At 42.3% G+C, this 21758-nt stretch overlaps 2 protein-coding genes and 2 pseudogenes across 6 annotated transcripts in view; 1 reads left to right on the plus strand and 3 right to left on the minus strand.

Moving 5' to 3' along the window:
• Positions 1 to 5693, plus strand: part of LOC311108347 (plasminogen-like) — a 27286-nt gene extending 21593 nt beyond the window's left edge. For both annotated transcript variants that reach the window (XM_084150979.1, XM_084150980.1), the window contains 6 exons: positions 2469 to 2583; positions 2710 to 2784; positions 3418 to 3558; positions 3669 to 3775; positions 3936 to 4081; positions 5327 to 5693. In XM_084150979.1, coding sequence (XP_084007105.1) covers positions 2469 to 2583; positions 2710 to 2784; positions 3418 to 3558; positions 3669 to 3775; positions 3936 to 4081; positions 5327 to 5512 — 770 coding nt within the window. In that variant the 3' untranslated portion in view covers positions 5513 to 5693. The remainder of the gene's footprint in view (positions 1 to 2468; positions 2584 to 2709; positions 2785 to 3417; positions 3559 to 3668; positions 3776 to 3935; positions 4082 to 5326) is intronic.
• Positions 5692 to 11417, minus strand: LOC311108348 (solute carrier family 22 member 2-like; annotated as a pseudogene). Its single transcript, XR_014615894.1, has 11 exons — positions 10936 to 11417; positions 10376 to 10479; positions 10132 to 10286; positions 9261 to 9429; positions 9018 to 9132; positions 8826 to 8926; positions 7028 to 7242; positions 6812 to 6920; positions 6598 to 6710; positions 6375 to 6474; positions 5692 to 6268 (listed from the first exon to the last, which is right to left on the minus strand). The product of XR_014615894.1 is annotated as a solute carrier family 22 member 2-like (transcript).
• Positions 11418 to 12668: 1251 nt separating this feature from the next.
• On the minus strand, positions 12669 to 15692 carry LOC311108159 (solute carrier family 22 member 2-like; annotated as a pseudogene). Its single transcript has 7 exons — positions 15657 to 15692; positions 14091 to 14203; positions 13718 to 13859; positions 13309 to 13477; positions 13089 to 13203; positions 12806 to 12909; positions 12669 to 12723 (listed from the first exon to the last, which is right to left on the minus strand). The product of its transcript is annotated as a solute carrier family 22 member 2-like (transcript).
• Positions 15693 to 16375: 683 nt separating this feature from the next.
• LOC311108518 (cation-independent mannose-6-phosphate receptor-like) overlaps positions 16376 to 21758 on the minus strand; it is a 34258-nt gene continuing 28875 nt past the window's right edge. For both annotated transcript variants that reach the window (XM_084151164.1, XM_084151165.1), the window contains exons 43-48: positions 21491 to 21637; positions 20041 to 20225; positions 19612 to 19798; positions 19196 to 19357; positions 18982 to 19051; positions 16376 to 18775 (exon numbers count right to left, since the gene is read on the minus strand). In XM_084151164.1, coding sequence (XP_084007290.1) covers positions 18341 to 18775; positions 18982 to 19051; positions 19196 to 19357; positions 19612 to 19798; positions 20041 to 20225; positions 21491 to 21637 — 1186 coding nt within the window. In that variant the 3' untranslated portion in view covers positions 16376 to 18340. The remainder of the gene's footprint in view (positions 18776 to 18981; positions 19052 to 19195; positions 19358 to 19611; positions 19799 to 20040; positions 20226 to 21490; positions 21638 to 21758) is intronic.

Consider the following 21758-nt stretch of genomic DNA (forward strand, 5'->3'; position numbering starts at 1 on the left):
TCGTGTGATCATTCTCTAAATAAATATGTTCACCTTCAACGCTGCGCATTGGTCCTCCTCCTTAGACGATCGTGACAGAAGAAACCACCACAACTGGACCAAGCAGCGAGTCGAGGAGCCATCGCCAGGGAGATCCCTAGCAGATCTCCGTGGCAGCCTCGACTGGGTCAAGCCGAGTGAAGAGCAGAGAGAGTGGACTTGGGAACAATGGAGGAAGAGCTTCGACTGGGTCAAGCCCATTGAGGACCTGAATAGCGGGAGTTGGAGACAGAAGAGCGAGAGTTGGGCGAGAACTATAGAGGCCTGGCCCACGGGGAGGAGAGACCCCCAGAAAATTTTTAGGGGGGGGCTCACGACGTCGGGGCAGCAGGAGGCCACGATAGAGCGGTCCAGCGGGTTGGCAGAGGAGGCCGCCAGGTTACGGGGGCCACTGGTCGAAGAGGGGATGGAAGGTGGAGAGGCACGGCGAGAGGTACTGGGGTGTGTTACCAGTCCGGTCCGGCCCGTTCCAGATCCCGGTGTAGGGCCAGTGGTGTGTGTCCCCAGTACGGTCCGGTCTGTTCCTGCTCCCCGCACCAAGTCAGTGGTGCGCTTCGTCAGCCCGGCTCGGCCCGTCCTGCTCCCCGCACCAAGTCAGTGGTGCGCTTCGTCAGCCCGGCTCGGCCCGTTCCTGCTCCCCGCACCAAGTCAGTGGTGCGCTTCGTCAGCCCGGCTCGGCCCGTTCCTGCTCCCCGCACCAAGTCAGTGGTGCGCTTCGTCAGCCCGGCTCGGCCCGTTCCTGCTCCCCGCACCAAGTCAGTGGTGCGCTTCGTCAGCCCGGCTCGGCCCGTCCCTGCTCCCCACACCAAGCCAGTGGTGTGCTTCATCAGTCCGGCACAGCCCGGGCCTGTTCCACTGGTGCCTGGTTCGGCACGGGTCAGCTGCTTCACGCCGGAGCTAGAGCAATCCGCTCCACCAGTGTGCAGTCCAGCTCCGGTCAGCAGGGCCAGACCGGACTAGGGGTACTTTGGGGGGTTAGAGAGCGAGTGGGGATCATGCCCGGAGCCTGATCCGCCGCCTAGGCGGAGTGCCCACCCGGTCCCTCCCCTGTTGTGTTTGGTTGGCGCGGTCGGAGTCCGCGCCTTTAGGGGGGGTACTGTCACGCCCTGGCTCGGGGGACTCTCGTATGTTGAGCCAGGGTGTTAGTTTCTATGTTTTGTGTTGTAGGTTGTGGGTCTAGTTTTGCTTTTCTATGTTGGCCAGGGTGGCTCCCAATCAGAGACGGCTGTAGCTCGTTGTCTCTGATTGGGAGTCATACTTAGGTAGCCATTTGGCACTCATTCATTGTGGTTTCTTGTTCTTATTTGGTTTGTGTTCAACCGTAGACATCACGTTATCGTCTGTTGTTTTGATCGTGTGATCATTCTCTAAATAAATATGTTCACCTTCAACGCTGCGCATTGGTCCTCCTCCTTAGACGATCGTGACACAGCTAGACACCAATGTGCATCCAATCCATCCAACATTAATGACAGTAGGCCTATAGTTGACTCTTTCTGTTAGAAGCATTCCATTTTGCAATGCCATAGGCCTACATTATTTTGGATTTGTGTGCCCATGAGAACTGTTTTCATGGCGAAACATAATTACATTTTATGTAGGCATTGTTACACTAACAGCGCATTTTCCGAGATCTCCAAGATCCAGGAATCGTGCTGGATTTAAGCTCAATGTTCTAATTCAATTGTTAAATGCTTAATAATGACAAATAACAATGTCATAAATGTCATTAATGTAAGGAAAGAAAGGTAGTGTTTTATGTCACACGATCTATGCATTCAACTCATGAATTACGGACAACTCATGAACTAAGATGTAAACATGTTTTGATTCAACTCGTGTATTTTATTAGTATAATTGGCCTACACATTGTAGCCTAGTGTAGTAAGTTGACCCTGTGTGTTAGGGTGACCATCCCGTTTTCCCTGGGACATTTTCAGCCCCATTTCAGGTGTCCTGACTTTACAGGCTACAAAAAAAGTATATTTTTCACCAAGACGCATCAATGAATGTACTGTAGGCCCAATCAATGGCGATCACTGAATGTCATTAGGCACACTTTTTGGTGTTTGTAAACAGATGTCTATTTCCATTCACCAAGTAGCGTTTCCATTATTCTGGAGTGGAGGAACATGCACAGATAGCCTACTTTTTGAAGTGATTTGTTTTGTTCAATCAGATGAAAGCATCATGAATGGTTGTGTTCATGCCACATTAAAAGGTCATTCATTTTTACCATTAAATTACTTTTTTATTATAGACCCATAAAATAAAATTGTGCACCCAAAAACTACCCCCCCCCCCCCTCCCCTGTTGTTTTAACACAGTTGTTTTATCCAGATTTACTGTATGTGGTTACTGTATGTACATCTGCTATATCTGGTCTACATTGTGGAATGCAGAAATAAAACGGTATTTCTGGTCTCCAGCTGGCTTGAAATGTGGGCAGCCTGTTACAAAGCCCATGAGGTGTTTCGGTCGCATCGTTGGAGGCTGTGTATCCAAACCCCACTCATGGCCCTGGCAGATCAGCCTAAGGACCAAGTATGGAGGATAGTATCCCATTCCCTTTCATGAATCTCATTAATATATTGATACCTCTATACAATAAGAAAAAACAATATCTCTTGGAGAACTTACTCAGTTACTCTTCTGTCCGTCCCTCTGCAGCACTGGCATCCATTTCTGTGGAGCAACTCTGATCGCCCCTCAGTGGGTCCTCACCGCTGCCCACTGCCTGGAGAGGTGAGAGAGCAGCCCTCATCAGTGCCCATATCAACTCAGTTGTCATGAGGCTTATTACTGACTAAACCTATACCAACAAGAAGGGCAGCTGTACATACTCTGTAGTAGTGGCCAATGTTCCCTCAAAAAAGGTCTGCTGAGCGCAAACTTGAACATTGTGAAAATTCTGTGCAACTTCCAGCACGCGTTCACTGTGAGCACTGAGGCTGTACCAGCTTTAAGTTACAGTTTTAACAGTGGCCAAGTAGGCTACTGTGGCTATTTGATCATAATGTAGGCCTACCAGAGTGGCCTACCATCAAAAACAATGGAGAAAAATGCATCCCATAACATTTTAACATGGAAATAGCTGTTTTATCATTCAGCCTACAGTAGCAGCAAATGTGCTTATTCAAGACGGTCTCAAAATACAACACTGCCCCTTTAAGACATAAAAAAAGCTCTTTACCTGACTAGCTTTTCAAAGATGGCTAGAAATGCGCCCGCGCACACATGCAGATTAGAGGGAAAATTGATAGTGGCTGAGTGTTAGCCTCCTACACAACAGAAAAGCAGCATGACTGTTTAGTATTGTTTACTGTGAGGTCCTAATTATGGATTACATACAAGTACATCTTCCTGTGTGTGTGTCAGATCAAAGAGGCCATCTGCCTACATGGTGGTATTGGGAACCCATACAGAGAGAGCAAATGAAGCGTCCAAGCAGGAGCGTAACCTGGAGAAACTGATCCTGGGACCTGGCGGGACAGACATTGCACTACTGAAGCTAGACAGGTGAGTGAGGCCATTGCATGTCATTAAAGAAAAACTCAATAGAATGTTTTATATTTTTCTTGCTGTTTGGAAGTCAGAGGCTGTAAAAAGACTTGTGTGGTTGGTTGCAGCCCTGCACTCATAAATGACAACGTTTTACCAGTATGCTTACCTGAGAAGGATTACGTGGTACCATCTGGAACTGAGTGCTATGTGACAGGATGGGGAGAGACACAAGGTTCAAGAGTCATGCATGTTTTTTCCCCTCATGGTTGCTCTCATAACATGACACAAAATGAAGTTATTCTTTTGTCCAGGACTCCATTACTTTGTTGATGCAAATATACCAAACATTTTCTATATTTTCCGACATAAAACATTGATCTTTGTGTTTGTAGGAACTGGTGGAGAAGGGCTCCTCAAGGAGACGGGCTTCCCTGTTATAGAAAATAAAGTGTGTAATCGTCCTGCCTACCTGAACAACAGAGTCAAGGACCATGAGATGTGTGCTGGGAACATTGAAGGGGGAGCAGACAGTTGCCAGGTATATACTACCAGTCAAAAGTTTTAGAACACCTACTCATTGAAGGGTTTTTCTTTATTTTTACTATTTTCTACATTGTAGAAAAGTAGTGAAGACATCAAAACTATGAAATAACACAAATGGAATCATGTAGTAACCAAAAAAGTGTTAAACAAATCAAAATATATTTTATATTTGAGATTCTTCAAATAGCCACCTTTGCCTTGATGACCGCTTTGCACACTCTTGGCATTCTCTCAACCAGCTTCATGAGGTAGTCACCTGGAATGCATTTCAATTAACAGGTGTGCCTTCTTAAAAATTAATTTTTGGAATTTCTTTCCTTCTTAATGCGTTTGAGCCAATCAGTTGTGTTGTGACAAGGTAAGTGGGGTATACAGAAGATATACCTATTTGGTAAAATACCAAGTCCATATTGTGGCAAGAACAGCTCAAATAAGCAAAGAGAAATGACAGTCCATCATTACTTTAAGAGAAGAAGGTCAGTCAATACGGAACATTTCAATATCTTGCAGTCGCAAAAACCATCAAGCGCTATGATGAAACTGGCTCTCACGAGGACCGCCACAGGAATGTAAGACCCAGAGTTACCTCTGCTGCAGAGGATAAGTTCATTAGAGTTACCAGCCTCAGAAATTGCAGCCCAAATAAATGCTTCAAGGAGTTCAAGTCACAGACACATCTCAACATCAACTGTTCAGAAGAGACTGTGTGAATCAGGCCTTCATGGTCGAATTGCTGCAAAGAAACCACTACTAAAGGACACCATTAAGAAGAAGAGAATCGCTTGGGTCAAGAAACACGAACAATGGACATTAGACCGGTGGAAATTTGTCCTTTGGTCTGGAGTCCATATTTTAGATTTTTGGTTCCAACCACTATGTCTTTGTGAGATGCGGTGTGGGTGAACGGATGATCTCCGCATTTGTATTTCCCACCGTAAAGCATGGAGGAGGAGGTGTTATGGTGTGGGGGTGCTTTGCTGGTAACACTGTCTGTGATTTATTTCATAGTTTTGATGTCTTCACTATTATTCTACAATGTAGAAAATAGTTTAAAAAAAGAAAAACCCTTGAATGAGTAGGTGTTCTAAAACTTTTGACTGGTAGTGTACATGCTCAGCAACAACCAGTAGTCATTCAATTTCATTAAGGACTGTGTGGTTGGTTGTATACCGCAGTTTCCACAATGAGTTTAAAGTTAACTGCATCAGAGTTTTTTACCTCTGTTTTTGACTTCTTCCAGGGTGACAGTGGTGGCCCTTTGGTGTGCCATGCTCAGAACACCTTTGTTCTCCAGGGAGTGACATCGTGGGGTCTGGGCTGTGCCGACGCCATGAAGCCAGGGGTGTACATCAGAGTATCTAAATTTATGGATTGGATTAACAATCAGATGAAGATTAATTCTTCACCCTCTGCTATACCTCCATAATCTTGAGGAATGTTGAATTTGAGCCCTAAATGTAGTTTTATTAAGACTTGTAAGACTTGAAAGTACAAATTAAATACCTGTGGTAAGTGATTTCTTCCGAAATTGCAAGGTTCTAGCCTGGTACACAACAATGGTGTTTGACCACATGTTAAATAAAGGAAGAGCTTGTGTGTCATTGGGATCTTTGATGGGAAACCTTTTTATTAATTTCAGTCAGGTCAGTCAACAATACATGTATATAACATTAACACGACTGGGGTATGTTAACATTTGGGATAACTAGAGACAGTTTAGAATAAGAAAATCTTCTCAAAACACACTTGAGAAGATGACATTTCTGGCAACTTCTACCATAAAATTAGTGGAGGACTGATAGTGGATATCATTTGGGGATTTCCAACTGAAATATTTTTTTTAAATGATAGAAATCACCATTGTGTGTATTTTAACATCTAAATTATTATTATGATCATTATTATGATCTAAAATCATGTCCTGTACAGTAATACATATAAATACCAGCATCACAAAAACATGAAAGGATTCACATCAGCTAGTGTTAGGAAACAACAAATGCAAAAAACATATTATAGGTTATACATTCGTAAATACAGTATATGAGTTCAGTATGCTGTCAATCTTGTGGCGAAGAGGTGGAGCAATATCGATCAGACGATTGTAGTTTCTTTGTTGGTCGTCATGTCAGTGGGCAAGAGATTTGTCAGCTGTTGACTCTTCAGGCAGTTTTCTTTGTGTCTGATCACCAATGGAATATGTACAATAAATCCATATTCCCCAAACAAATCCTCTAACACACTACAGTGCAATTTAGTTTAGTTTGAAGTGATAAAGAAAATCATACCTGTTTGGGAACTCAATGTCATCGATAGTCTCAGGAAGTGTTACACCTCTGGTCTCAGGCAACAGCAAGACTAAACCTCCAGCTACGAACGCTATCGCCCCTGTGGGGTACAACAAAACATATTACCACATTGAGTGTCTGACAGAAATGGACTCCTCAGACAGAAATGGTCTCCGGTGTATAAGCATCTTATAACAGGTTAATTAGTGTTTTAATCATGTACCGAAGATGATGAGTGGCAGTTCCAGCCAGATGGTAGCCAGTCTGTAGAGCAGGAACGGGGAAACGATGCCTCCGATGTCACACAGAGTGGAGCACACTGACACGCCCAGGTTCCTGAGGAGAGAAACAGTTGTAGTATTTTTTCCATAATTTGTTTCCTGCTATGTTTGTTATTAGTTATACATTTTGAGATGTGCACCCCTGGTAAACCTTACCTGACAAAGGTGGGGTATAATTCAGTGTTCACAAACACCACCATCTCAAATGCCATGGTGATGCCCAACCGGCCAACGCAGGCCACAACTGTTTTGACCCAGAAGTAACCTGCAGGAGAGAGAGAGAGACATTACTGTATCGTATGTACTATGCACATTAAATAAGACGGTACTACCATTTTCTAACAAGTTTCCTTTCAGATATTGCACACTTACTATCTGGGATCATAGCAGTGATGAAGCAGGATACTCCAGCTACAATGTTGGCCGTAGCAAAGGGAAGACGACGTCCAATACGATCGATGGTGAAGAGGATTAGGAAGGCAGCAGGGAACTCTACCAGGCCAGAGATCAGGAAGTCAATGTAGACGTTTCCTCCTGCGATTCACACACGCATGATAAGACCCTGGTAGACAATAGCACTAGTGAACCTGTGAAGATGATGATACAACATCAAATTAGGCCACGAGAAGAGAAAGGGACCTTGTCATAAATGTATATGTAACGGGTTAAAGTTTGTTGTGGTTCTTGAACGCACCCTCTTGCCTCTGCCAGTCACAGGTGCACCTCCTTTTAATTAAGGGTGTGGCTTTTTGTATAAAAACTGAGCTTTTCCCTTGTTTCAGGGGATATTCTGAGAGGATCTCTGTGAATAGCAGTGTGATGGAAAATGTTATGTTGGTGCTTTTCTATTTTATACATTTCTGTGTTCAATGTTTGTGCTTTTCTAATAACTGTTTTCTGTGTTCATGCAAGTGACTGATTGAAAGAACCCTCACTATCAGTATCTGCAATTTGGCAGTACGCCCAGACCCTTGTTTTGAGAACGAAAGATATCTCAGTTTCAAGGTCTCAGCTTAGAGAGAAGAAGCCTCGTGAGGTATTGGTCTGTCACATGCATGACCCAGTATTGGTCGGTCACATGAATGAAGCAGATGTTAATGATGAATGAATGATGAATAAGCTAAATCATGCAAATATAACTTGTCTGCAGTATATAAGAGTACTAACGGAACTGCCCCGTTAGAGCTCCTGACAGACGTTCACTATGGTGCATCAAGTTCGTTGTAACCTCTCCAGCGCGCTGACAATAAACAATGAATAATTTAAGATTGACTTAGAGTTTTCCTGTGTAAGAATTTTCACAATAGTAGATATGTGCAAGAACAGAGGGATAGGCCAATGAGTGATATATGTTTCAGTAAGGTTGGCTTCTTAGCATTCATAGCAATGCTTATCAACTGTACCGCAGAGATGAAACGTAAGTCAGCTAAAATACATGTGGTGGCAGCTGCAGAGAAGTAATTGGGGGTACGAGATTTGACTTCAGAAGAGTTACAAGGTGTGTTGAGTGGTAGTGTCCAGTCCTCTCAGGCAGTTGGCCTGGGGTAGGATCAGAGAGGGTTAAAGTAGTGGAATAAGGTGATTGGTTTGAATGAGTATAGGGTTAGTTGGTAGGGTAATTCAACATTTATTTGTATCTTTATTTTATTTACCCCTTTTCCATTTTGTATCATAAAGTGTAATAGATTTATACTATACTTGAATTGGGGGCAGTAATGGATGCCAACCACCATTAAACTCCACTGAAGAAGAAGATGTTTCAGGGGATCCCCTAAAAATTGTAAAGGCTGGCATGCCGTTGGAGGACGGGAGCAGCAACCATTGTGTATTGCAAATGGACAAGTTTAATCGGGAGTAAAGGTTCTATGGCAAGAGTACCTGTCTCCATTGGTGCCGCTCTCCTTCTCCCTTGGCATGTTCTCCTGGGTTGTTGTTGGTATGTATGATGTATTTTATGTTGCCCAGAGTTAAACAGAACATTCTGAAGCGAAACCTTGATTATTGAATACTGTCCCAGGGACCTCACGTATAAAAAAGTAGTAGTATCGGCTACAGGGAAGATTATTTATGGTATAATCCCCCACATTACATATAGCTTAAGTGCTGTTGTAATTTAAGCTTAAATCATTGGTCATAGATGTCTAGCAATTTTTTGCAGCATGGGTCTTACCAGTTGAACATGAGGATGAAGGTGTGCTTTCTCATGTTTGGAGTTCTGACCAGATCCAGGAAAGAGGCAGTTGAGGTCTCTGCATTGTCATCGCTCAGCGTCTGTAAAATATGTTAGGCTATGGAAGTTGTCATCAAATCTAGTTTAGCAGTGCCTTTTTAATTATGTATGATCCCCTGAAACATTTCTTACCTCAATGTTCTTGGAGAGGGTTTTCTTGTTTTCCTTCGCTATTGCCTCAGTGATCTCCTTAGCTTTGGTTGAGTTGTTCTGAGAGAGAAGCCATCTTGGAGACTCTGGGATCAACCTGGAAGCCAAAATGTGAGACGCAACATGAGGTTTTCAGAACCATGCAGACATACAGTATAGCAGGGCATTGGACATGGTGATCCTACAACAGGCCTGTATAATATCTGAGGTGATTCCGGGTCTTACCAGAAGTAAGATAGAAATATGAAGTAAGGAACAGTGAAGGCCACCTGCAGCCAGCGCCAGTCAGTGATGAGGTAGGCAATGAGGGTCAAAACGAGAATGCCCACACTGAAGAACATCTGGAAAATCACACCCACCATCCTCCTGTACTCAACTCCCACCAGCTCAGTAACTGAGGAGACAAGTAAGCAGTGTTGGGGAGTAATTAACTACATGTAGTTCAACTAGTAATTTAACTGCATTGAATTCAATTCAAATCTTGGTAGTGTTTTCAGTAGTTAATTGCTTTTGCCATGTAGCGGTGTAGCTAACTAATGGAACAACACAACAATTTGTGCAAAAATAAAAGATTTTTTTCGGCATCAGACCTGCCTAATTCTAATTTGAAACAGTTTTTGTGTTTAATAGGCTAAAGTACACCTTCTGTAAACATCTGACTCCAGAATGATCTGTTCTTGCAATTTGTAGTCTATGACATATCAGATTTAGATATGATAATTTATCACAAAGTAGTTTGGGTGTAGTGAACTACTTTTTAAAAATGTAACTTTAGTTAAGTCAACTATATTGTTCTTAAAGGTAGCTTTAGTGTAGCTAACTTCTTTCAGTGTGAAGTAATTGGTAACTTGGTCAACTATATTTCCCCAACACTGCAGGTAAGACACATACTGTACAGTAAAGCATGTAACCTTAAGTCAAGCAAGAGTTTTACTGAAACATAATTTGACCATCCTCCTCTGTTGAAAGTTGCATAGGAAATAAACTAACTTCCTATTTACTAAACCATAAAAATTTGCTGCAAATTATTAATCAAAATCATATACGCCGTAGTTAATATATCAACTTTTGTGGGACAAAGGTTTTTTTTTCATACTAAGCACATATACAGACATCCAGCCTCCCTTGACAGCAAAGCCAAAGATTGTGCGAAATACAAGCATGGATATATAGTTTGGAGCCACTGCTACAAGTATTCCAGCAACCCCATTCAAGAGGTTGGACATCAAGAAGCTCATTTTTCTGCCGAACCTTCAAAGTAGAAGAAAAAAAGAGAATGTAAAAACAGGATCTAATATTGAAAAAAAGAATCTTTCTTCTGCGTTGCGAAGTAAACTTACCTGTCAGCCAGGTATCCAAAAGTTATGCTTCCAACGAGGAAGCCCACATTGAGTGTAGCCTGGTACATGTCCACCACCCAGGCATCATTACATACCAGGTCAAACTGAAATGAACAAATACCTCATAATGAACTGCCATATTAAAGAGATACTTGGGGATTTTGGCAATGAGGCCCATTATCTACAGTACTTCCGCAGAGTCAGATGAACTTGTGGATACTATTTTTATGTCTCTGTGTCCAGTAAGAAGGAAGTTAGAGGTAGTTTTGCGAGCCAATGCTAACTAGCGTTAGCACAATAACTGGAAGTATATGGGTATCTGCTAGCGTGCTATGACTTCCAGTTAGCAATTGGGCTTGCGCTAGTTAGCTACTTCCTTCAAACTGCACGCAGAGACATTAAAAATGATATCCACGAGTTCATCTGACTCTGGGGAAGTAGATAAAAGGCCTCGTTGGCAAAATCCCAAAGTATCCCTTTAATGTCTTAAAATATTAATTTGTTTAGTGTTACATAACAATACAAGTTATTGTCTAATAAAAAAAAGGGAAATTTCTCACCTCGGTCACAAAGGACTGCCTGCCTTGATAGTCATACTCCCAGCCTTCTTTGCAGGAGGTCATGGGAGCTTTGCTGCGGTGGGCGTCGGTGAGGTCAGACTCTGGGTTGTCACAGGTCAGACCCGTATTGTTCCAGTCCAGGTCATACTGTTCACACTGGCTGTGGACCAGCACTCCTGAGGTGTTGACCAGAGGGACCGTGATCTTTCTAGTGTCCATCAGGTTCCAGCCACAGCTCTGCCGGATCTGACTCACCCCTGAGTCCCGGCACCAATGCTCTGGGGTGAACCCCTGGAACACAATGCCCACATAGACCCCAGAAAAAGGCAACGACACCATACATAGCAGAGCGAAAATGCGCTTTTGGCAACGACCAAAATTCCCTGCCTCCTCTAGGATTTCATCGAAGGTGGTCATGGTTGCAGCGTTGGGTGTCAGAAGCAGAGATACTATTTGTGAGACTGCAGGGGTTTTAAAAGCAAAGAGCAGATCAAAAGTCCAATAGTGAGGTTGACCTTGGACTTACTGTGTTGAATCGCCAACGGAGGCAGCATGTTACTTTTTAATAGTGCTGGCTGTGTGCAATTCCACTGTGTAGCATATCTGAATGGTCATCTACTGTAAAGTGTCACCGAGCCAAATCAAATAACACACTTTCTGTCTCACAAAGAAATAGTGCCCTTACGAACCCTTAGGAAGTGGATTACTTTTAACTATAAAAGTTGTTTTTTAGACATATTTATAGTATACTCTTTCACACATTAATTTTATGATGCTAATACTTCACTCTCAAAGTGAACTTAGAGCATAGTTTATACATTCTAAGTTGGGATGGTTATTATGCAAATTAGACACTGTGGATTTTTTTGCTATACTCCTGCAAGATAATCACATAATTGTAATTGTAGTTTAATGTCACATACTTTTATTACAAGTTGGTGTGTTTGCGGATGTAGGGTTGTGTAACCATAGACATTCTCTCTTACATATTTTCTGCTCACACAACATAATGTCAATTCACAGAAACAACACAATCCGTCCACTTCTCTACAATGGCAGGTAAGTAAATGTCAAAAAAACATTCACTGTTAATAAATTATTTGATGACAATATTACCAACACTTATAATAACAAAGCTAGGGCAACAACACATTTCAGTTAATTACTTTAAACACATGATCAAATAAAAAAAATAAAAACATGTCACAAAGCACATGATAAAATAATAATACGCCATTTAGCAGACACTTTTATCCAAAGCGACATACATTTATTTATTTTTGTGTATGGGTGGTCCCGGGCATCGAACCCACTACCTTGGTGTTACAAGCACCGTGCTCTACCAGCTGAGCTACAGAGGACCACCGTGATCTGAGAGGGAGATCTTACTGTAACCATGGACACATGGTAGAGGTGAAAGAAATCAAAATAAGTTCCAATCAGAATAAATGTATTCCCCAAGTAAATGCACACATACCCAGAATTTGACTTAGTGAATAGGTGCTGCCAGCAATAGACAATGTAAAAAAGAATACAGACACACAACATACAGGATATATAATATAAAACATAAAACTTCACAAACACCATTATACAAACAATCCTTATTGTATTAGAGACAACAAATTAAACGGACAGGTAACGTTAACATAAAATAACATGAAATAATAAATACTGCTCATCACCACCCTCTCATACTTTCATCACCACCCTCTAAGAAGTCCAGGAGGGAATCAGACAGTCTCAGGTTCTTTGTTGGTCGTCATGTGGGTGGCGGTGGGCAAGAGGCTGTAACGGAAACATTATAGTTGTGACTAATAAGGCTATTATAGTTCCTGATATGTTCTTGTTGTTTGTGGAAAAGGTATACCAGTTGAAACTGGTAAGGATGAAGGTGTGTTTTCTCATGTTTGGAGTTCTGATTAGGTCCATGAATGAGGCAGTTGAGGTCTCGGCATTGCCGTCTCTCATCGTATGTAAGATACAGTAGCATATGAAAGTTATTCTTCAATCTAGTTTACCATGCAGTGCTGTCTTTGAGTGTCTGTAAGATACAACAGCCAAATGTGAGTAATAACAAACTACATTTCAGTTACTGGAGCTTTCTTTAGTTTCTTAAATTTGATCTACCCTTCAAAGCAATAATTTCTCACCTCAATGTTCTTGGACAGGGTTTTCTTGTTTTCTTTAGGTATTGCCTCAGTGATCTTCACAGCTTTCTTTGCGTTGTGCTGAGAGTGAAGCCATCTTGGAGACTCTGGGATCAGCCTGGAAGCCAGAATAGAAAATGCGATATAAAAAGCTTGAATACATGAAACGCACAAACAAAAATCTACCTGAATATATACAGTACGAGGCAGTTCCAGGTCTTACCAGTAGTAGAACAGGAAGAGGATGTAAGGTGCAGTGATGACCACCTGCAGCCAACGCCAGTCTGTGATGAAGTAGGAGATGAGGGGCAGGATGAGAATTCCCACACTGAAGAACATCTGGTAGATGACTCCCGCAGTTCTCTTGTACTCTACTCCTACCAGCTCAGTGACTGAGGAGAGGGGATAAAAGCAGGGCATGAGGACAGAACACAGAGGATACATAGAGACGAGAGAGGAAGCCTCTGACATGATGCTATGGTCAAAAGTGTTGTGACTGAAGTGTGATCTCCACAAGAGCAATATGATGTAATTATTACAGCTACAATTTGTAAAACAACAATTTGAAATGTAAAATTACAATTAAAATGTTAAGGTTTTAGACATTGTTTAAAAAAGTAATGTTGTCATACTCAGGACATATCCAGCCACCAACCCTTGTCACCAAAGCCATAGAATGCTCGGAAGACCAGCATGGATACCCAATTTGGAGAGCATGCTACAAGGATTCCCAAAATCCCATTCAAGAGGTTGGACATTAAGAAGTTCTTCTTTCTGCCAAATCGAAAATGAAGAAGAAAAAGGAACACCCAGGGGATGGAAATTCAAATCTTTATATTTCATTTTTCCATCTCTACACATAGTATTTCAGAAGTTTATTTCTTTCAGTAAGGGTTCACTCTCTTTTAGCAAGTCCACTTTCCTTCACTTTTCTCGTTCTTTAAGTCTTTCTAAAAGTCAGTAAGAAATCTGCACTGGTGGGATCTTCTGTCTGACCCACATAGCCTTCCGTATCTGTCAGCCAGGTATCCAATGGCTATGCTGCCTATGAAGAAGCCCACTTTGAGTGTCGCCTGGAACATGTCCACCACCCAGGCATCAGCACACACCAGGTCAAACTGAAAATCACAAATACCTTATCATTCACTGCCATCTTAATCGGTTCATTGTTCTGAAATTCAATTAAAATTCAATGTCTTGAACATACAGTACCAGTCAAAAGTTTGGACCACCCTCTCATTCAAGGGTTTTTCTTAATTTTTTACTATTTTCTACATTGTAGCATAATCGTGAAGACATCAAAACAATGAAATAACACATATGGAATCATGTAGTAACCAAAAAAGTGTTAAACAAATCAAAATATATTTTATATTTGAGATTCTTCAAATAACCACCCTTTGCATTGATGACAGCTTTGCATTCTCTCAACCAGCTTCATGAGTTAGTCACCTTGAATTCATCTCAATTAACAGGTGTGCCTTCTTAAAAGTTAATTTATGGAATTTCTTTCCTTCTTAATGCATTTGAGCCAATCAGTTGTGTTGTGACAAGAAGATAGCCCTATTTGGTAAAACACCAAGTCCATATTATGGCAAGAACAGCTCAAATAAGCAACAGCTCAACAGTCCATCATTACTTTAAGACATGAAGGTCAGTCAATACTGAACATTTCAAGAACTTTGAAAGTTTCTTCAAGTGCAGTCGCAAAAACCATCAAGGGCTATGAAACTGGCTCTCATGATGACCGCCACAGGAATGGAAGACCCAGAGTTACCTCTGCTGCAGAGGATAAGTTCATTAGAGTTAACTGCACCTCAGAAATTGCAGGCCAAATAAATGCTTCACAGAGTTCAAGTAACAGACACATCACAACATCAACTGTTCAGAGGAGACTGTGTGAATCAGGCCTTCATGGTTGAATTGCTGCAAAGAAACCACTACTAAAGGACACCAATAAAAATAAGAGACTTGCTTGGGCCAAGAAACACAAGCAATTGACATTAGACCTGTGGAAATTGGAGATTTTTGGTTCCAACCACCGTGGCTTTGTGAGACGCGGTGTGGGTGAACAGATGATCTCTGCATGTCTATTTCCCACCGTAAAGCATGGAGGAGGTGGTGTTATGGTGTGGGGGTGCTTTGCTGGTGACACTGTCTGTGATTTATTTAGAATTCAAGGCACACTTAACCAGCATGGCTACCACAGCATTCTTCAGTGATACGCCATCCCATCTGGTTTGGGCTTAGTGGGACTATCATTTGTTTTTCAACAGGACAATGACAGTGTCTGTTACTTGAACTCTGTGAAGCATTTATTTGGCCTGCAATTTCTGAGGCTGGTAACTCTAATGAACTTATCCTCTGGTGTTGACCAGAGGGACCGTGATCTTTCTAGTGTCCATCAGGTTCCAACCACAGCTCTTCCGGATCTGACTCACCCGAGTCCCGGCACCAATGCTCTGGGGTGAACCCCCAGAACATAATGCCTACGTAGACACCGGCCCATGGCATGGAGATCATGCATAGCAGGACAGTGATTCACTTCTGGGATCACCCAAATTTGCCCACCTCCTCTAGGATGTCATCAAAAGTGTACAAGTACATGGTTGCAGTTCTCGGTCTCTAAGACATTTGTGACTGCATGGTTTTTAACGGTGTGAAAACAATCAAAGGTCCAACAGAGGTTGACCTTCGACCTACCAGTGACCAGACGTATTTAGACACATTCACTAGAGCAGGCTACAGACGTCAATTTGTTAATCTACTTTTGGTTTGGTAATGGGCCAAATCCAGTAACACATTCATTGATGGTCCATCACAAACCACAAAATGTTTTTCATTGTTACATTAGTGTATACTGTTTGTATATTTGTTGTCTTGCTTGATTTTACCTGGTCTTGGGGAGTTACAGATGCATTGCCCACTCAATTACATTTAATAAAGACTTACATCATGCCACTATGTCCATTTCATTACGGTCAATATTTACTGTATTGTAAAAACTGAATACTTCTCAACTGTGTTTGTCACTTTTTTCAAGTTTACAGTGGAAAGTCAACAGGGTCAAAAATATGATTGATCTTACAGAAATGTTTTTTATGACTAGGGAAACGTGTAGTCACTTAGAAACATACAGTACTGAGACTTCTGAGGTTCTGTTCAATAAATGCATCAGTGCGTTGAGGTCAACCTGTTGACCTTTCAGAGTAACAGAGTAACCTTAGCCAAATCTCCACAATCCTGGAAGTGCTAAATGATGTTCCTCTTTAATAGAAACAACTGTGACGGACAGCTGATCTGTTTTTATTCAAATAATGCAACATTTTTACATCAACATTTAAATATGAAAACAGACAAAAGCAGTAAAACATGTTTGAGAAAATAACATACAAGAACCAAATCACCTCCAAAACTACCAACTCATCAGAATGGAGCTCCTTATCCCATGATTCATACCCACACAGATTAACCAAGCAGACGTGCTTTGGTGCTTACAGCAGAGCTAGACATTATACAACGAGCAAGGAGTTTCCTTCACATTACTACCACACAGGATTACTTTCTATCGCTCCTGAGGAGAGGTAGCAAGTGCTCTTTCCCCATATCAAAGTACCTGAAGATGCCTCTTTTGTTCTGAGGGACCAAACTCAAACACTGGCTTGCAATGGTTTGCATTCTTAGTTATTTTTCATCATCTGACTTCTACAGTTATGTCTGTTTTAAATGTTTGCCTTTGTGCAGTTGTCACAATTTCAATGCATGATCTTGAAGGTGAGGAAAATTATGAAAATAAATACAAAATTAAATCTTTTTTTTATCTCGCAAAACATTGTGAAGCTTTTTGTGCTGCTGCAGGGAGGACCACTTTTCCAAAACCTTCCTCCTATTAATAACGTGTAGCTACAAACCTTAATAAATACCCTGAAAGGTCAACCATTATTTTTTTGGATAAGATCGCTATGGCCGGCTGCTTGCTAAGTGTGTGAACATTAGCTTCAACCCTGGTGATAAACACTGGCATAACAAAGTAACTCTCCAATTTGAAGTCTGAAGAGAGACAACGGTAACAAGCATCCTATAGCCAGACTGGTTAGTGAGGCAAGTTCCACTTCAAAAGCTTTTTCTAATTACGGTTCTGTACCACTGACATGAATATGAGATATTGTCCCAACTACAGATACATAAGAGTGGAATTAGTGACTGCCTGTGTACATGTGGTTTTAGTACTGGTGTTTGTTTGTGTACTTGTGTGTGCCAACTGATAAATGCTAAATTAATTTCAAAGAATCCATATATTTTCCCAGAAAAGTAATACTGTGATTGCTGCTATAGACCCAGTAAAGCATCTGCATTGGATAGATATGGCTGAGCAAGACTGAAAAGGGGATCTCAAGCTCACAAATACATTGCATCTTTAAATGGCACTAGCTACATCTTTCATGACTTCCGTTTGAGGGATAGCACATGCAATTTTGCAAAAAGTGAGTTTCAGATCTACAGAAAACTTCCCCTTTCAAATAAACTTCGGTCATGACTTTGACAAGGCAACATCTAGAAGCAAAGTTCATTTATACCATTTAACAGATACAGCAACTAGCTGTGCCTGTGATGTACATATGGAGCGCAAGTACAAAACCACATGATGATTTGATATACTGTTGTTGAATAAATACGATTTGGGGAACTCAAAAACATACAACTTAAGAATCCCATGTACCAATGAGTCATGGTATGAGCAACACAATTTCAAGTCCCTGTTTTCCCAATAACTTATCTTCCATTTTCACAACAATCCATTCACACAGAGGCCAATCATGTCCAATCCTGGCAAGGTTAGCAGTATAGAGTTTTACAGAGCAAATCAGTCCGCAAAATGAAATAATAAAAAACGTGAATAAGCAATTCTCAGGAACATGCAAGTGACAAAATAGAATCCCATTACCTATGTACATAAATTAAATCTAAATCAAACAGTACAAAAACAATTAATTGATGAAAACACTAAATCAGGAAGGCATCAACTTTCTTTCGAAGAGGGCCCCCCCCAAAAATCTGCTCTTTAAAACTGTAAACAGCCAACAGACATTTTGCATCGTTCCCTTTAGAAAATAAACAAAACTCCTAAGGGTTTCTGCTTTCTTGCGTTGTTGTCGTTGTGTGGAGACATTCAGAGAAAGAGAAAGAGAAAGAAAGAGTAAGAGATAGAGATTAGTTCAGGTGGATGGGACGTGACGGGGGGGATGGGGAGTCCCTCACACTCTCAGCAGGTCCTCATCGCTGTCATCCTGGAGCTCTTGTTGTTTCCTGTGGGGGGGTCTGTTGTCACGGTGAGGCTTGGCCCTTCCCCTTCTCTCCCTGTCCTCCAGGAGCCCCACCAGGTCCTCATCACTCTCCTCCTCCAGGAGGGCGCTGCGGAGGGGCCTTGAGGTGCGGGTCCTGGAGCTCGAGGGCCGTAGAGTGGTCCGACCACCGTGGACACGCACCCCGGGGACAGATAGGACCTCGTCCTCACTGTCCTCCTGCTCATCCAGGGAGAAGGAGCGCAGGGCGTCGCCGTTGACGGGCTTGGTTGTGATGTGGCCGTTCTCCTGGCCCTCCTTCCCGAGGCGAGAGGACATGGCTGGGGCCTCCATCTCCTCCATCAGCCACTCCATCTCATCCTCCACTCCCTCATCATCCATGATCACCTGAAGGAACAGACAGACAGACACAGGGGAAAATATTAAGCACTGGGCAATCGCCACACCAACATTGACATGGAATCAATTACTTTCAAATATAAACATTGAATTGAAAGAGACTATATACACTGTAGCATACTGTGTTTTTTAAAATTCTTTAACACAAAGCTGGTTGGTTTCCTCTCTACTATAGGGTTTATTGGTGTGGATACCTTGGAGTATTTATAAGAGACAGGCTTTCCTCTCCTGCAACATCCAATCACTTTCTGTATAACCAGCTCCCTGGAAATAGAAAAGATTTAGGAGAAGATTAAAATAAATAGGATGCATGTACCATATGACCAAAACACACTGAAGCTGTATTCACAAATTAGTATCCATAGGCCCTATGCTAATGGGGAAGATGAAGAGGGTAGATGTCTCTACCTCCTCTCTCGTTTGTGCAGTAGCAGAACCAGCAGACAGATGGTCAGCACAACCAATAGCACGCTCAGGACTGCCCCCATAGCCTGGCTCCTCCCAGACAAGGCCATATGGTCCTCCCCTCTGTCATCGTCAGTTTGCTTGGACGCGGAGGTGTCCACAGTTCTGTATGGCACACCAGACAAAATGTCACACCTCTTTACTTTATACAGCATCTTTCATTCAAATTCAAAGTCCAATTCAATGTAAGGACTAGCAAAAAATGAACAGCTCTGGGTCGCTTTCAATAGACACAAATGGAAGAAAGACCTTTAAAGCTGAAGTTGAAAAGCCTAGTATTTTTATAGGCCAACTTCAGGTAGTATTTCCTGTTTCAAAGCATTTTATCCTGATGTCTGTGTGTAGAGTTGTTGACTCACACTAGGCCACAGACAGTGGAGGTGTGCCAGATGAAGAGGTACTGGCATCCGTCCGTCTCCAACAGGAACTCTGGGATGCCCTCCCCGGCTGAGGGGTTACAGTGGAACAAGATGGCCGACGACGCCTTCATGGACTTGTCCCGCCCACACACAGACTCAGATGGGACCAGCACGTCCAGGTTACCACCTGAGGAGAGAGAGTACATCCATCAATCACAAGCAGCTTAATGGAGTGAGCTCGTTGAGTCATTGACGTCAATGTAAGTATCAGTACTGTATCTTGTGAGTGATGTTATCCGTCTCATCTTTAATAAGTGCAAGGTGAGGCACTGAGGATGTTCAACACCACGCCCCAAACCCAACCACACTCTATTCCCCAAAGGCCCAGACCACTTTGGAGTAAACCTGTGTCTAGCTCACATGTCTTACCTTTGATGTAGTACTTGGCCTTGCTGGAGGAGCCGATCTTCCTCCTGTAGTCTCCGTTGATCTTCACCTGGCAGATGTTGGCCCCCAGACACACGGAGAAGGAGCTGTCGGTGATGCCTGACAGCTGGATGTCATAGATGTACTTGTCCCCATTGGAGCGAATGTCCCCAGAGGCCTGGTGGAGCCTACGGAGAGGACAGAGGGACAAAAAACCTGGTCTGAGTAAATTCATAAAAGGCTTATTTTATCTTCCCTCTAGTACATTTATAAATGTTTGTTTTATGTTCCCTGCTGGAACTGTAGAGAGGTTCAATTGCATCAGAGGCCCACTGGTGTTGTGATAGCCATTCAGGCAGTTAAGAGGCCAGAGCAACATTTGACCCTTTATGACATAAGAGGTTTTGACCCACAACGGGGGCAAAATGGCAGCCATCTTAGTCAGGGAGAAATCCAAAACCAGTCTAATTGGAATGAATGGCAGTAGAGGCATAGGTGATGCATTTCCTGCTTTTACTAATGCAGGAAAATAAAAGTAAGCCATGTGAACTGTGAATTGACTGGATTGTTTGAATGGAATGTTGGCTTATTGGCAGTTAATTTGAAACATTTATGGAATAATTTCTCTAAAACTGGTTGGCTAGCTAGCTAGTTAACACACATACAGTGCAGATAAATTCTTCACATTCATTGTTTTACACAATATCTTATCACAGCACTGGCAAAACCATGGTTGACCAACACGGCTGATCTTTGGACCATCATAAGAAGGTTCATGTCCATTCTAGTATTCTAATTCCTAATTCTATGCTTTGACCTATGATCTCTCTCTGTCTGGGTTTAGGAAATCCCGATATGAATCCAAAACCAGCCACAGGGACTCCTGACTTCCCTTAGCAACTGAGGTTGTTATATAATACCAATAGGATGCAAAGAAGCTTGTTTTCCAACATATAACCTCAATGACCTGGAAGATAACATGTTATATATATTTTTTGGCTCAGCACATGAACTTGACTCATAACAGGTGTCAATATAAGATGGTCAGGGTTAAATGGTTTAACTCTAGCTGTATGACCCTTACAAAAAAAGATTGCAGTTTTGAAACTGCAGTAAAAGTGCAGTAACTGCAGTCGACTGTGGTATTTTGGACACAGTAATTGCAGAATATTCTCTTATTTGTGGATCTGTAGGGAGAACATCATTTTTTATTTTATTTATGTCATTTTAGCAGACGCTCTTATCCAGAGCGACTTACAGTAGTGAGTGCATACATTTTCATACTTGTTTTTTTTCTTCTATACTGGTCCCCCATGGGAATCAAAACCACAACCCTGGCGTTGCAAGCGCCATGCTCTACCAACTGAGCCACACAGGACTAGAATGGAGAGGTGGCCTGGGTTGTTGTTACAAAGTTGGTTGATTGAACTGTGTTGGTGGTGAGAGGTGTCACCTGTAGTAGAGGGCCCCCAGGCTGAAGTTGGCGCCTGTATCGGGAACTTTGATGGTTCCGTTGACCATCACCACCTCACGTTGTTGAGCAGCGCATGCCGCACGCGTCTCCCAGCCCAGCACAAACTCACACAAGGCTTCATCCACGCTACGCAGAGACAGAGACACAGAAATGTAGTCACTGAGTGTGTGTGCGGTATGTGTGTGTGCGGTATGTGTGTGTACGGTATGTGTGTGTACGGTATGTGTGTGTACGGTATGTGTGTGTA

The sequence above is a fragment of the Coregonus lavaretus genome (assembly GCF_964263955.1).
Source record: "Coregonus lavaretus genome assembly, chromosome: 33".
Taxonomy (NCBI): Eukaryota; Metazoa; Chordata; class Actinopteri; order Salmoniformes; family Salmonidae; genus Coregonus; species Coregonus lavaretus.